At 31.1% G+C, this 15,421-nt stretch overlaps 1 protein-coding gene across 6 annotated transcripts in view; it reads left to right on the top strand.

The window, feature by feature from the left end:
* LOC127712999 (small G protein signaling modulator 1-like) overlaps window positions 1-15,421 on the top strand; it is a 361,281-nt gene that overhangs the window by 68,579 nt on the left and 277,281 nt on the right. For 3 of the 6 annotated variants that reach the window (XR_007987360.1, XM_052219583.1, XM_052219581.1), the window contains exons 10-18: window positions 370-437; window positions 2,665-2,829; window positions 5,320-5,487; window positions 5,897-6,071; window positions 9,679-9,743; window positions 10,498-10,643; window positions 11,453-11,521; window positions 13,839-14,607; window positions 15,272-15,351. Coding sequence is in view for 5 of the 6 variants with exons in the window: in XM_052219583.1 (XP_052075543.1) it covers window positions 370-437; window positions 2,665-2,829; window positions 5,320-5,487; window positions 5,897-6,071; window positions 9,679-9,743; window positions 10,498-10,643; window positions 11,453-11,521; window positions 13,839-14,607; window positions 15,272-15,351 (1,705 nt within the window). In the remaining variant the exon portion in view is untranslated. The remainder of the gene's footprint in view (window positions 1-369; window positions 438-2,664; window positions 2,830-5,319; window positions 5,488-5,896; window positions 6,072-9,678; window positions 9,744-10,497; window positions 10,644-11,452; window positions 11,522-13,838; window positions 14,608-15,271; window positions 15,352-15,421) is intronic. The other 3 variants (XM_052219585.1, XM_052219584.1, XM_052219582.1) reach the window with 2 other exon arrangements.

Below are 15,421 nucleotides of genomic sequence, written 5' to 3'. Positions count from 1 at the left end.
CAAACAAAGGCAAACCCCTTTTGTACACTTGTAAATCATTTTCTTATCTTTATTATCTCTCTCAGCAGATATATTTCTCCTAATCATAGCCATATTTTCTACAAAGGGGTGGCTTTCTATAGTAATTTATTACATTTTTACCTAATGGTAGATTAGTTTACAAGGGAAAATTTATTTCAACTTAAGAATTTTATTTCTCAACATTCTTAAATTTGATAGCAAAGGAATTACCCTCATATATCTGAAAGTGCTTCCTCACAGCCTATAAATTATACTGGGATTATGCCCTGATAGTATACCTGGATGAAATTGTTTATATACATTGTCATCAACAGCCTATGAATAGAACTGATTTTGTTCTCCTTTCAGTTTATACTGGGATTATGCCCTGACAGTATACCTGGATGAAATTGTTTATATACATTGTCATCAACAGCGTAAGTAACATTATTATTTATTTTTTATGAAACTTGATTGTACATTGTATTGCCTTTTTACACAGTTAATCATCAAATGTTTAAGCTTTTAAAGTTAGTTGGTCAGTCATGCCAAACGCTGATGTTCATTGTCATATAAATGTTTATTCAGATAAAAAGATAAAAAGGAATTACCAAAAAAATTGAACAGTATAATAGATTCCAGGAACCACCAACACTTTCAAAATGAAAAAGAAATTCCAACAAAAATAGACAACAACCAACAGCACATGGTTCAGATAGCTGGATTTGGTACAGGCAAAAAATGTGGTGGGGGCTCAACCAGTTTTATGTGCCCTCAAACCTTCCCCCTTTACACACCAAACCATATGTTGTAAAAGTAAAGTAAAAAAACCTTCACTGTCCAGCTACTAACAGGGTGACCATTAAAATAAACACTGTCTAACTACTAACAGGATGACCACTAAATTCACTGTCCAGTTACTAACAGGGTGACCACTAAAATAAACACTGTCCAGCTACTAACAGGGTGACCACTAAAATAAACACTGTCCAGCTACTAACAGGGTGACCACTAAAATAAACACTGTCCAGCTACTAACAGGGTGACCACTATAATAAACGCTGTCCAGTTACTAACAGGGTGACAACTAAATTCACTGTCCAGCTACTACCAGGGTGTCCACTAAAATAAACACTGTCCAGCTACTAACAGGGTGACCACTAAAATAAACAAGGGAATAAAAGATGGTAGATAATTTGATGATGATGATGATGAATGGCTGCTTAATGTCCAGCGGCAAATTAATATGCATATTCAGGACAAGAACATGTTAATGTAATATGAATATTAATCCTGCTTTGTACTAGTTTTAACGTGCCAGTTCACAAGGTAACAGTTCGCAGGAAGACATGTCACCTTACCTGGACACAATATTCTGACTCCGAGCCGACCAGTCTTGGCTCTTACTCCTAATGCCAGTTGCTTAGTGGAGAAGTAGCCAATACCAATTTAAAAGTCTTTGGTTTGACCCGGCCGGGGTTCAAACCCACAACCTCCCGCACTCAAGGCAAAAAAGCTACCACGAGACTACTGAGGCGGATAGCAGATAATTTGTAAATCAGGGTAAAAATTTGCTCTTTACTTCAAGGGGCAAGCTGTAATTGTCACAACTGTAACATTAAAAAAAAATATGATTAGATACAACACTTCTTACAGGTTTTATGATGTAATCATATAATGTTGACAGCTGTGTGTTATGAAAAATATAAGAATATCTATTTTCTTGTTTTTAAAGGGGCACTAGCTGTCAAATTTATGTTCACCGATTTGACTCAAATTCTCATATTAGATTTATAACAATGTAAAACATTTATCCAAATTAAAAAAGTGTAAAATAAACAATTTACAGGGCATGGGCTCAATAATATGTAAGCTTCGTTTCGTGTGTAGTTTAGTCTAGACGCCATCTAATAAACTATCGAGATGACCCCAAAAACAACCGACGGTTACATAACACGATATAAACATAAACATAAAAATAAATAGATATATGAACCTCGTGCAAATGGATTTTTCTATGTCTGTTTGATTTCAAGTTTAAGGTTTAAAAAATAAGTTAATTTTCGATTTTACCTGTATAAGAATGATATTTTGTGGATCGAATCAGTCTATCAAATGATTTACCTTTGTTTCACTTTCAATGTTGACATTCTTTTCTTTTAATAACCTAACACGCATCAATCATGCATAATTTTTTGGGGCCCTTTATAGCTTACTGTTCGGTGTGAGCCAAGGCTCTGTGTTGAAGACCGTACTGTGACCTATAATGGTTTACTTTTATAAATTTTGACTTGGATGGAGAGTTGTCTCATTGGCACTCATACCACATCTTCTTATATCTATATAATCCATCTCTAGCTAAGGGGTTAAATTGAAGTTCACATGAATACGGATTTAATGAGGTAGAATTATTCACTTGCAAGTGAATAATTCATCATCGATGTTTCTTAGCTTATTTTGACAAAATTGAACCATACTGGCTGCTATAAGCGAATTATTATTTCATTATTTCACTTTCATTAATGATTGAACCAAAAAATTCAGAATTTAATTGTTTTATGTATCTCGAAGTTAGTGCCCCTTTAAAGATTTTTTTTTAATATATTTTAAACATATTATTTAGAAAACTACACAAATCAAAATTTACTGCTTGTCTTTTTTCAGCTGACTGTGGCGGTACAATTGTTCTAGTTGGCCAAGATGGAGTACAACGTCCACCTATTCATTTTCCAAAGGGCGGTCATCTGTTGGCCTTCCTGTCCTGTCTTGAGAATGGCCTGCTACCACATGGTCAACTTGACCCGCCCCTTTGGTCACAACGGGGTAAAGGTAGAACCTTACATGTAACCTGAAGTAATACCATAGTTCTGTTTATTAGAATCATAATGTGTCGTATTTTCATTAAATAAATTTCTTTGGCCTTAACTTTTTATATATATTCTTTGTTCCTTTATATTTCTTTCATTATGAAATTTTAAATCAGAATTATCAAAAAATGAGCTTCACTGAAGAGACATTAATTGTAGAAATGTGCATCTGGAGCAGTAAATTTGGTACCGTAAATGTTAATAAATCTTAGTAGGTTTTTTTTTATTCTTTTGGTATTACTTCAGGAGTGAGGACATACTTTAGATTCTTTAATAAATTTCTATTTGAGAAACTTTTGAAAATAGCAGTTGACCTTTGTGTAGTGTATGAGTATTCAAAGTTCAAGAAATTGATGTCAAGATATTTTTTTTCTAATTTGTCAATTTTTAATGTTTAGAAAGCCTGATTCATGTAACAGTAAATTCACATTTATTCAGAGAGTATAGTTTTTTGTGATTCTGAATAACATCTCATCAGTAAAGAAGAAGATACCTATTGACTAAATAATACAAATTGTTATGTCAACTTAGTTGTAAAGTTTATTTCATGTATTTTCACAATTCAGTGTCACTGTTTAATGTCATAAATGTTTTTAATGTCAAGATGCAGTAACTTACCTAACTTAATTTCAGTACCTAACAATATAAGCCCATATGTACTTTACCTGACCAGTTTAGTAATTACTTTGATAATAAATGTGTGATTGGCTTTTCACCATTCGTCACTGGTCGAATTCAATTGTGACATAAAATTTTTTCTTGCTTTTCTCTGTTTCAGTTTGAGAAGTCATGAAAATTTAGATCACTTCAGATAAGATTTCAGAGAAAGAGTACACAAAACTTTTTATAAGTTTTTATAACGATAAATTTTGCCTACATTTCATTTTAAAATCATTGGAGAAACCGGTTCCACCTCTGTTTCTCATGTAATATAATATATTTCTTTACTTTATACATTAAAATTATAAATATTTAACTGTCTCCAGCGGCAAAATATCTAATTTTAGTGGTAATTACTATATAAATTATATGCATAGTTACATCTTAAATCAGTCTATTAAACAAAGGTTTGATTGTATTCCCACAAAAGTGAATAACAAAACAATCCATGCTGGTCATTGTGCTGTGACTATAATTCATTAAAAACAAATTCAGAAACCAATGGAAATATTTTTGTAATGATTAGATAATCTTTGTAAGAGTAATATTGCTGTTCTTCATCTGGACTATATGCTGGAATGTCTTCAACAAGATACAGAATAGCCAACTTGTTCCACTTAGATCAGAAAATTGTGATCCATTATGATTATAAAGGAGTAGATTTGAGTTAAGGCTGATAACTTTAAATCAGAAATGTATTTGTACTAGTCATGCTTCATCAATGCTTTCAAGCATTGATATGAAACAGACATAAAATATACTGTGTTACTTAGAGGCTTAGAATTTTAAATTGAAAATGCCTGATACAAACATACTAGTGATTATAAGTGTTATTTCCCTTACCCTAGTTTTACTTTTAAAAAGGAAGATATTTATTGCGAACCAAATGAAACTTTTCCACAGAATCATCTCCTATTGGTCATTCTATTTAAACTTTTGTCAGTTCTATTGTCCCATTTAATAAATACAATAGCTATTGTTCTCTGTGTAGTTTATTCACTGGGACCTTTAAATTTCTTCTAAGAGAAATCCATCACTCATTGTTTAATTTACCTGAGTAAAAAATTATCTTCTAAAAGATGAAAATAAATGTTTTAACTCACAAAAGTGCATGTGATGTTGTATTTATTCATTAACAATAATATATTTTCAATCTGTTCAATGTAAACAGTGATTCAAACATTAAATGTTGATTTCTGACAAAATTTTCAACATTGTTCCTATTGAAATAATTTTTTTTGTGTTTGACAAATAAAAACTGGAAAATGATGATGTTTAAATTAAGGTCTTCTTAACTGTATTCTATAACTAAACAAAAACAAAAATATGCAAATTTCAATTGGAACAATGCTAAATATTTTGTCAGAAATCAACTTTTTATGATTAAATCAGAGTTTTTATTGAACAAATTGAAAATGAAATATTGATATTAAATAAATACAACATCACATGCAGTTTTGTGAGTTAAAACATGCATTTTCATCTTTTAGAAGATATTTTTTTACTCAGGTAAATTAATCAATGAGTGATGGATTTCTCTTAGATGAAATTTAAAGGTCCCAGTGAATAAACTACACAGAGAACAATAGCTATTGTATTTACTTAATGGGACAATAGAACTGACAAAAGTTTAAATAGATTGACCAATAGTAGATGACTCTGTGGAAAAGTTTCATTTGGTTCGCAATAAAATAAAAGTCAAATTCAAATTGTATCTAAAAATACTGAAATATCTATAAACATATATACTACTTCTCATTTACAATTTTTTCAAGTCATTTTTCTTCTACAGGAAAAGTGTTCCCTAAATTAAAGCGTAAAGGAAGTCGTCTGTCAAACATTGTACAGTCAGACAGAGGTGGAAGTACAGGAAGTTCCAGTAGTACCAGTTCTACAGATGATGATGAGGCTACCGATTATGTGTTCAGGATCATTACTACATTCAGACCTGATATTATACGTATGTTCATATTTCATTATCCTAACAAGTGTAAAGTGGGAATTTTTTGTGGCAGGTTAATTTTCACTAGTTTTGTAATTAAGATATCCTTAAATATCTTGTTTATCTTTTAAGAGAATCAGAATTTCGTACATGAAAAATGCAAGAATGAACCTCTCAAACAGGGTTGGTCTTAGAAATTGGGAAAATTAGTCTCTCTACAGTATAGTCTGTTAATAAGATGTATAGAATTTTGAAGATTTATTGTTGCAGAGTTGTGGGACTTGCATTGTGAAAATTTCAATGAACAAAAGTAAGGTGTATCATGCACTCATATTGCAGCTGTTTTTAAAGGCAATTTTGTCTGTAATAAAAATGATATTCCATTTGTTTTATAATTTATATTTTGTTTTGTGCATGAATTTTTCAGCTCCAGAAATGATGGATCCTAAAGCCAAAATCAAGGGAGATAACTTCTCTTGGGCCAGTAAAATTCCCCGACTGCCTAGTCCCATGATACAGACATCAGTACAGACTTATGCCCGATCTCAGGAAATACAGAACAACACTTGTCTTAAGACAGGGGCCAACCACAGGTACAAACAGTATGTGACATTTATATAAATATATCTTATCGAAAGACAGGAACCAATTACAGTTAAAAACATTTTGGACATTTATGAGAAGAAACTGATATTTCAAAGGAATATTTACAGATTTTTATGCCAAACAACCTGGCCAATTTGGCATATTTGTTATATAGTGGCAAACATTTAGTTATGGCATATATTTTTAAGTATAAATTTGAGATCTTAAGACAAGGACCAAGCACAGGATCAAACAGTATATGATACTGAACGAATATATCATGTTTAGGAGAGATGTTTGCAAAAAATACCAGTCGTGATAAGATAAGATTTCCTAAGCTGCTAGGCGAAGGAAATTTCTTCTCAAGAATATCATTTTCACAAAGACCCTTCAAGAACATGATGTATCTGTTTAATTACACCTAATACCAAAAGAGATGGTAAAGTTAACTAATAGAAATTCTAATTCCATTATTGTTTTGCTATCAAGACCTTAGCAAAAAACATGCATGTTTAATAAAGTCGCAAAAATTAATCATTCGTGAAAATAAGTTGATTTACCGTATTCATGTACATATTACACAGCATATGACAGAATATGAACAAATTTCATCTGATAAAAGAAAATATGTAAAAAAAAAACACTAGTTATCAACCATTCAAATTCCAGGATACTTATAAGAGGTGTAATTATTATATAAGGGTCTTACTATAAATGTTATAGGGAGTATAATAAGCTACGTAAATATAAACAAAGGAAATTTAAACAAAACATTCTTGACAGTCTGGATAATCTAAGGGATAATAATCCAAAGAGTTATTGGAATCTCATCAAAGAATTAAAAGAAGACAATTTGGATGGTCCAGAACATTCTATTCAAACTAACGTCTGGTTTTCATATTTTCAATCTTTAAATCTCAACTCTGACAAATTTAAAGACAGATTAAAGGAAATTAACAAGAAAGTAAAAAATTTAGAAAATAATCCAACTTTTTGTGAACTGGATTACAAAATAACCCTAAAAGAAATTTTGGATGCTATAAATAAACTAAAGAATAATAAAGCTGCAGGACTAGATGGTATCCCAAACGAGATATTGAAATCAGGGGGTAGTATATTTGCACCTGTTTTGCAGAAAATTTTTAACTTGATATTCTGCTCTGGAACATACCCTCACAAATGGTCATTGTCTTATTTATGTCCAATTTTTAAAGCAGGGAGTCCTAGTAAACCTGAAAATTACAGAGGCATAGCAATTAATTCATGCATTGGAAAATTATTTAACAGTATTCTTAATAAAAGACTTGACATTCATCTTGATAAAAATAATATAATTCATCCATGTCAGGTTGGTTTTTCGAAAAAGAGCAGAACATCTGACCATATGTTTGTTTTAAAAACCATATTAGATAAATATACTGACAGAAAAGGGGGAAAATAGTGGTCATACACTGTGGTTTTAGATACAAATTATTGGAAAATAACATATCTGGAAAATTTTATACTATTTTAAAAGATATGTACAGAAAAAATGAAATGTCGGTGAAAGTGGGTAATGTACTAACGCCATCATTCAGCTCGCTAGTTGGGGTTAGGCAAGGGGATGTTCTAAGCCCAAATTTATTTAAGCTTTTCATTAACGATCTGCCTCCAAGATTTGAGTCGAGTCCAGATGCTGTTTATATCAATGGGCGTAGAATTGATTGTCTTATGTATGCCGATGACATTATTATATTATCAAACACTAAACAGGGTCTTCAAAACCGACTTGATAAACTGCACACTTATTGTATTGATTGGTGTCTAGATGTAAACTTGTCCAAAACAAAAGTTTTAATTTTTAACAAGCCTGGAAAATTTTTGAAGGAATCACTTTGTTTAGATAATGAGGCTATAGAATGTGTTAACAGATATAAATATTTAGGGATAGTCTTTACTTCTAGTGGTCTTTTTCAGCAGGGGAAAGAAGAGCTATTCAAAAAGTCCTTAAAGGCAAAATTTAAACTACAAAAATCCATGTCAGCTTGTAATCCAAGTATTGATACTGCAATCCATTTATATGATCACACAATAAAACCAATTTTATTATATTGTAGTGAAATCTGGGGTACCTTTAAGATTAACTCTGCTGCTTGCAAGAAAAAAAGTGATTATCTATTTGAATTAATTTACATAAATGATTATTTGGAAAAATCACATTTCAGGTATCTAAAATGTATTCTTGGTGTAAATAAAAAAACCTCAAATTTGGCAGTGTTATCAGAGGTTGCAAGATTTCCTCTTTATTTTTCTGTCATGATATCTATGGTAAAATATGTACACAGGCTTAACAAATTGGACGATGGGTTACTTTATGATGCTTATGTTTGTAATAAAATTTTAGATGCAGGAAACATTAATTGTTGGTATTCATCTATGAGATATGTCCTTCAATCACTTGATATACAAAATTTGAATACAAAGCTCAATAAATTAATTAAATTTGTAAAATGTAAACTTTGTAACAGTTTTAAAACATATTGGGTGGTCAAAAGATCTGATACCTTATCACAAGGTAATAGTAAATTAGAAAATTATTTCAACCTCAAGACTGACTTCGTAAAGGAGGCTTATTTATCAATTAAAGATTTTAATATAAGAAGAGCTATATGTAAATTGAGAGTAAGTGCACATGATCTTAAAATTGAGAAAGATAGATATAGTAAAAAATACATAGAAAGAAGTCAGTGTCTATGTCATCACTGCCTATCACATGGATCAAATTCTATTGAAGATGAGACCCATTTCACAGTAAGTTGTCCTTTATATAACGAACAGAGAAAATTATTATGGGATAAAGTAAACAGTTTTTGTAATAATTTTAAAGAATTACCCAAGGATAAAAAATATTTCTGGCTGTTCACAAATGAGCATTTACCAACTCTTATGTGCCTAGGCAATTATATAATTAAGTGTTTAGAAATAAGATCCAGGTGGATACAAAATATATAAAATAATATTTAATTATTATGAAATTATTGTTATAGTTATGTAAGACACATGATGTGTTAGGCTCTGATCCTGTCCATAATATGATAGTATTATATTCGGATCTAGTTTTTCTTTTTTCCAGTCATATTGTGCTTAATATTGTTGTAAATGATGCCCTTTATGGGTTCTTGATTAGATTAATAAAATTCTTATCTTATCTTATAAGTATATCATCATGAGGCAGTGGCCAACCATAGGAGCTAAATAATTGTGATATAATATATGTTATATTTATCATCTCAAGATAGTGGTCAGCCACAGTCAGAAACAGTTTGTGTATACTATACTTCTAATCATGGGTGTAATTTCAGAAACTTTTAAACTGATGATAAAAAATTAAATAATATTATATATGTACAATACAGTTAATTCAAATGAAACCTTGGACAAAAATGCAATATTAATTTTGCTATAAAAATTTGAAGTTTTTAATTATTTTTTTTTTCGTGAAATCTATTACATTGCATTTTTTGCAATAAGACAAATATCCAAAAAAAATATGAATTTACTTTACAGATACTATATATGTATTTATATTGATATTAAAATAAATTAATTGTATATAACAAGTAACAATAATTTTGTTATTTTCAGAGCAACAATCAAACAGTTGTGTGATACCATGAGGAAACAGATTATATCTAGGGCATTTTATGGATGTATGTTTCACATTACATCATACTCTAATTATTTCTCTATCACATTGTTTTCTTGTTTGTGCATCTGTTAGTCTTTCTATCTGTTCATCCATCAGGTGTCAGGTTAAAGTTTTGATTTAAGGTTGTTAACCATCAACTTTAAAATTAGTGCACATGTTTATTATGATGTGAAATGTTAAAAATATTTGCCAACTTAGAATTTGAACTCAGATTTTGCAGTTTACTGGAATTGTTATATTGTGAATGGAACATGTTTTCCTATCAACACATATCCTTGTTTTTAGATGCATAAATCTTTTGATCAGAAGTGGTGTTTTAAGAAACAGTAGCTTTTGTAATTATTTTCATTATAGTTGATTCATACATGAACTTGGTGTTACGATAATAAAAAACGATCTGAAATGGGACCAAAAAAATTACAAAAAGGCTCATTTATGGCTTTGTTTTATTTTTTATGACGTCTTGAATTCTGAAATACCTTATTTTCATTTTGTAGTATTTCAATTTTAATACAGACATTAAGAAAAATTTTAATAAGAATTAAACTAAGTAACAATTTGTTGTTTCACCTGCCACTGACAAATGTTGTGGAAGGGAAACTAATGCATGCAGGTGGCATTTACTATTGTTAAAGTTTGTGATTAGGTTACACAGGTGAGACACATCTCTATGTTAACACTATATTCTTCATCTTATTTTTACTGAATTAATAAAAATATTGTGTCTTGAATTATTTAAAATTTCTATTTACCAGGGTTAGCACACTGTAGACATTTAAAGACAGTGAGAACACATCTGTCTGGACTGGTCCTCCATAAAATAGTCCCAGCAGATAAACCCTATGATGGTTCATGTGGACTGACAGAACAGAAGTGGATTGAATTACAGAAGGATGGCACAGTAAGAACATTGGATTTGAGTTATCTCCCTTTGAATGAAAAACGATGTTGGTTTTAAAGTATTCATCTGTAAAAAAATATACCGCTATATCTATAAAAAAGACTGATTCCCAAATACATGTATAATATCAGTGGTAAAAATGAGATGTTTATAAGTTTGATGGACTTACTGAAACAAGAACCACACAAACTCTGTGATGACGGGGTATTCTTTTAGTTGCATGTTTGAATTGAATATTGTTTAAAATCAACATTAAATGAAAATCAATCAAGTTGATGACAGAAACTTCCTACTGTAAGGATCTTGACTTTTCCATAAAAAAAGTCAAAAGTCAGTAGTCAAAAGATTTATGAGGAATTTCTCACAAGATATGTTGGATAGAAATGTGACTAGAAATAAAAAACAATCACTCATGCAGGCTTTCTTTTTGAGGTTTTCAAGTAACCTTTAACAATCTGCAATTTGATTAAATATCTTGGAATCGAAAGGAAATTTTCGGAAATCTTTAGAGAGACCATATAGATATATAGAGCATTATTTTAAAATTTCTGATTGATCCATGTAGCAATATAACAGTTTGATTGTTTCATTACAAAGAATTTAGTATTGGTGGCGCCAATAAACATGTCTACTGATACTAATATTTCCACCTTTTGAAATTCAAGTATAGTAAGAGTTAGCTCCCTTTTGTCAGATATTTTCACTATGATTGTATAGCAATATTCATAATTTTATATTTATTTTTAAAAATAATTATCAAACTTCAGTCCATTAACAAAATATTTACATAAAAAACAAATTTTCACTAGATCACAGATGAACAAGAAATTCACAGACTGGTGTATTATGGTGGCGTACAACATGAGATAAGAAAACAGGTGGGTTCATTCTTTCACATATAATATAATTGTAGTTTTTTTATCCAAGTCCACGAAAATTGATACCCATGAAAATAAATTAATCCACAATTATAAACATAAACAATGATTAGATAGGACGTAGATTTTTTGTCTAGCCTGCGACTTTTGTCACAGAAAGCTCGACATAGGGATAGTGATCGGGCAGCGGCGGTAACTAATTTCTTAAAAGCTTAATATTTCAGAAGTTAGAAGACCTGGATGCCTTATGATATGAAGTTTCCATCTGTCATATGTCCATTGTCCTTGACCTCATTTTTATGGTTCAGTGACTACTTGAAAAAAAGTTAAGATTTTTTGTAATGTTAATTTCTCTCTTATTATGAGTAATAGGATAACTATATTTGGTATGTGCGTACCTTGCAAGGTCCTCATGCATGTCAGACAGTTTTCACTTGACCTCGACCTCATTTCATGGATCAGTGAACAAGTCCATATCTCAGATACTATAAGCAATAGTATATCTATATTTGGTGTATGTAATGATTGTAAGGTGTACATGTCCAACTGGCAGGTGTCATCTGACCTTGACCTCATTTTCATGGTTCAGTGGTTTAGTTTTTGTGTTTTGGTCTGTTTTTCTTATACTGTATGCAATAGGTTAACTATATTTGGTGTATGGAAAAATTTTACGATGTACATGTCAGTCTTGCAGGTTTTATTTGACCTTGACCTCATTTTCACGGTTCATTGCTCAATGTTAAGTTTTTGTGTTTTGGTCTCTTTTTCTAATACTGTATGCAGTAGGTCAACTATATTTGGTGTATGGAAATATTTTACGATGTACATGTCAGTCTGGCAAGTTTTATTTGACCTTGACCTCATTTTCATGGTTCATTACTTATGTTAAGTTTTTGTGTTTTGGTCTGTTTTTCTTAAACTTTAAGCAATAGGTCAACTATATTTGGTGTATAGAATGATTGTAAGGTGTATATGTCTGTCTGGCAGGTATCATCTGACCTTCACCTCATTTTCATGGTTCATTGGTCAATGTTCAGTTTACCTGGTTAACTTTGTTTCTTAGATACTATAAGCAATAGGTCAACTTTATCTGATGCATGGAATGATTTTAAGGTGTACAAGTCTGTCTGGCAGGGTTCATCTGACCTTGACTTCATTTTCATGGTTCATTGGTCAATATAGAATTTCCATGGTTTGGTCTGTTTCTTTTATACTATAAGCAATAGGTCATCTATATTCTGTGTATGGAATGATTGTATTAAGGTGTACATGTATTTCCGGCTTGGTTTATCTGACCTTGACCTCATTTTCTTGGATCTTAAATGTTAATGTGATACTTGTACTTAAACTTTATATGTAGGACTATCAACGTAAAATCAATGGTCAGTAAAATATGCAAGACATTTCAGCGTGTGCACTCTTGTTTAAGTATCAGATTTCTTTTTTTTATATCAAAATTATCTTAAATTTCATTTTTCCACCAAATTAAAGGAAAACAGGCCAGTTTCCATTATATATAATGCATTAACAAACAAAAAATCTTTCAATGTTTTGTTGTTTATATCTAATAACTTTTCTGACCTGAATATTTAGTCTGTCAAGACCCTGTGACTCATTTCTAAAATATATCATGATTAAAGTCGATCATAAGTTATACTGAAATGTTCATGACTTATTAGAATTTTCACTCATCAGATTTTTTGTGAAAAGAGTCACTGACCTCTATATATGTTTCCTAGTCCTAAAGGAAATAGAAATCCAGAAAATTTTGTCAACCTTCATCAAAATCTATTTGTACCCATTTTGAGTGTAAATGTCAATGTTAAATGAGGAAAGCTAAACCAAATAGAATATCACATATTTATGCATTATTTGAAACAATTTTCATCTTTAAATAATGAACATAATATTCAGGGTAAAAAAAAGGGCCCTTACCACACCTACTCCTTTTTAGTAAGGACTGACAGGTTTATTTTTCATATGAATAAAGGGATATATGGAGTTTTGCCATTGACATAGCAACCCAACGACACAAAAAAAACAGACATCCAGCATTCAAAATATAGCCTGCAAATAAAAGACAAATGCCTATATATTGGTATAATATGTCAAGCTCTAAGTCATCAAGAATCTAGAAAAGATTTAAATAGACTTAACAGAAAGTATCAAAGGTTGCTGAAAACTTCAAATTCCGAAATGGCAAAAATGAATTAACATATTGTATAACAAAAGAGAACCACTATTTAAAACAGGTTCCTTACTTCAGACAAGCAAGTAGAGTTTAAAATAAAGTCCACTGTATTTCTTTTAATTACAGGTGTGGCCATACTTGTTAGGACACTATGCTTTCTCTAGTACCCCTGATGATAGAGTCAAAGTAGATAAACAAATGAGATGGTTGTATGAAAAGACAATGTCCGAATGGTTAGCTGTTGAAGCCATTGTCAGACAAAGAGAAAAAGAAATCATGGCGGCTAACCTACAGAAAATGTCTTCTGAAAGCACAGATGGGCAAATTCCTCTTGTAAGGAAAGATTCAAGTTTAAGTAATGATGTGTTTGAATCACAAAGTTTTGATGAATGGGAAGACTTTTCACACCCTGAGACAGTCCCTGAAGAGAGTTCAGCTACTGGTACAACATGTACACCAACTCCAGACAGAAAACAAAGTATGGATCTTCCACTTCAAGATCAGGTGATTGATAAAATGAAACAGACTAAAGAATTCTTGTTGGAAAAAAGAGATTATGTCATTTCATCATTTTCTGATAGTCCAGATGATGGACTGGGTGATTCTATAGCAAGACAAAGTTCTCAGGAACGTAGCAAACTTGATTCCGCTGGAGACTCAGAAGGCACGGACATTTCAAAATTAGACCGAGATGGCAGTATAGATCGGTCATATGTAACACCAAAGTTGTCATGTTCTGCAGACAGTGCAGAGGCTGATGAGGAGGATGGTGGAGAATCAGATGATGAAGCTGAGGATGATGATGATGAGGATGAGGACAAAGAGATTGATGATGACAGTCGTAGAGAATCTTTATTGACAGTGGAAAGTGCAAAGACAATTGAGGGAGACTCAGGTAATGTTAAATGGTTGAGTGATTACACATAGCTGCTGTTTTCTACTGTCATTTTTTTTCAATTTTACAACTCTATATTGTAAGTTATTCAGAGCTGCATTCATACACATTTATATTCATTTTCCAAGACCTGTGTAAGGCATCTTCCTGTAGTAAACAATGTGTTTATCTGCCATTGATTGAAAACCTCCATTGGGAGGTCTAACAAGTATGCTGATGGGTTGTGTAACATTTAAAATATTACATATGTTTTACTTTATCAAACAAGTTACCATTCCCAGGAATGTCCTTTTTTCTAGATACATTTTTAAGGATGAAATGATTGTAAGTTTGCAATATTAAAGGGGTTTTAAGTTTTCAAGGTTGCTGGGATTGTAAATATCTTGTTAAGATTTCCATATATGTTGTACCTAAAGAATTAAGTGCAAGCTTAAACATTTCTTATGTGTAACTTAAGGTTTATTTTGTTGGAGTTGTAAATTCGTTTTGTTCATTTACTGTTGTGTTAAGTGAACACAATTTTCTCTTTATCAATAAACGTTTTGTTGCAAGTATTGTACAAATGTTAATATCACATATCAGCAATTTGATCAATATTAGTGTTTTATGTTAATTTTTTAAACTTACATGATAGTCTCATATGGAACTAAAATATTGTTTTTAGATCACATGAGAAAGTTATCAACATCCAGAGAAAGTCTGATCTCACCAGCTTCACCAGCCTCCCATGGTGGAGTATACTCAGTAAGTATAACAACATTGGAAATACAGCTTCAGTAAACTTTTCTTGATTAGCGGCAAACTAGATCTTGAC

Source organism: Mytilus californianus, unplaced genomic scaffold (genome assembly GCF_021869535.1).
Source record: "Mytilus californianus isolate M0D057914Y unplaced genomic scaffold, xbMytCali1.0.p SCAF_8, whole genome shotgun sequence".
Classification (NCBI taxonomy): Eukaryota; Metazoa; Mollusca; class Bivalvia; order Mytilida; family Mytilidae; genus Mytilus; species Mytilus californianus.
The sequence above is the reverse complement of the archived record's forward strand: the minus strand, read 5'-3'. Positions and strand labels throughout refer to the sequence as shown.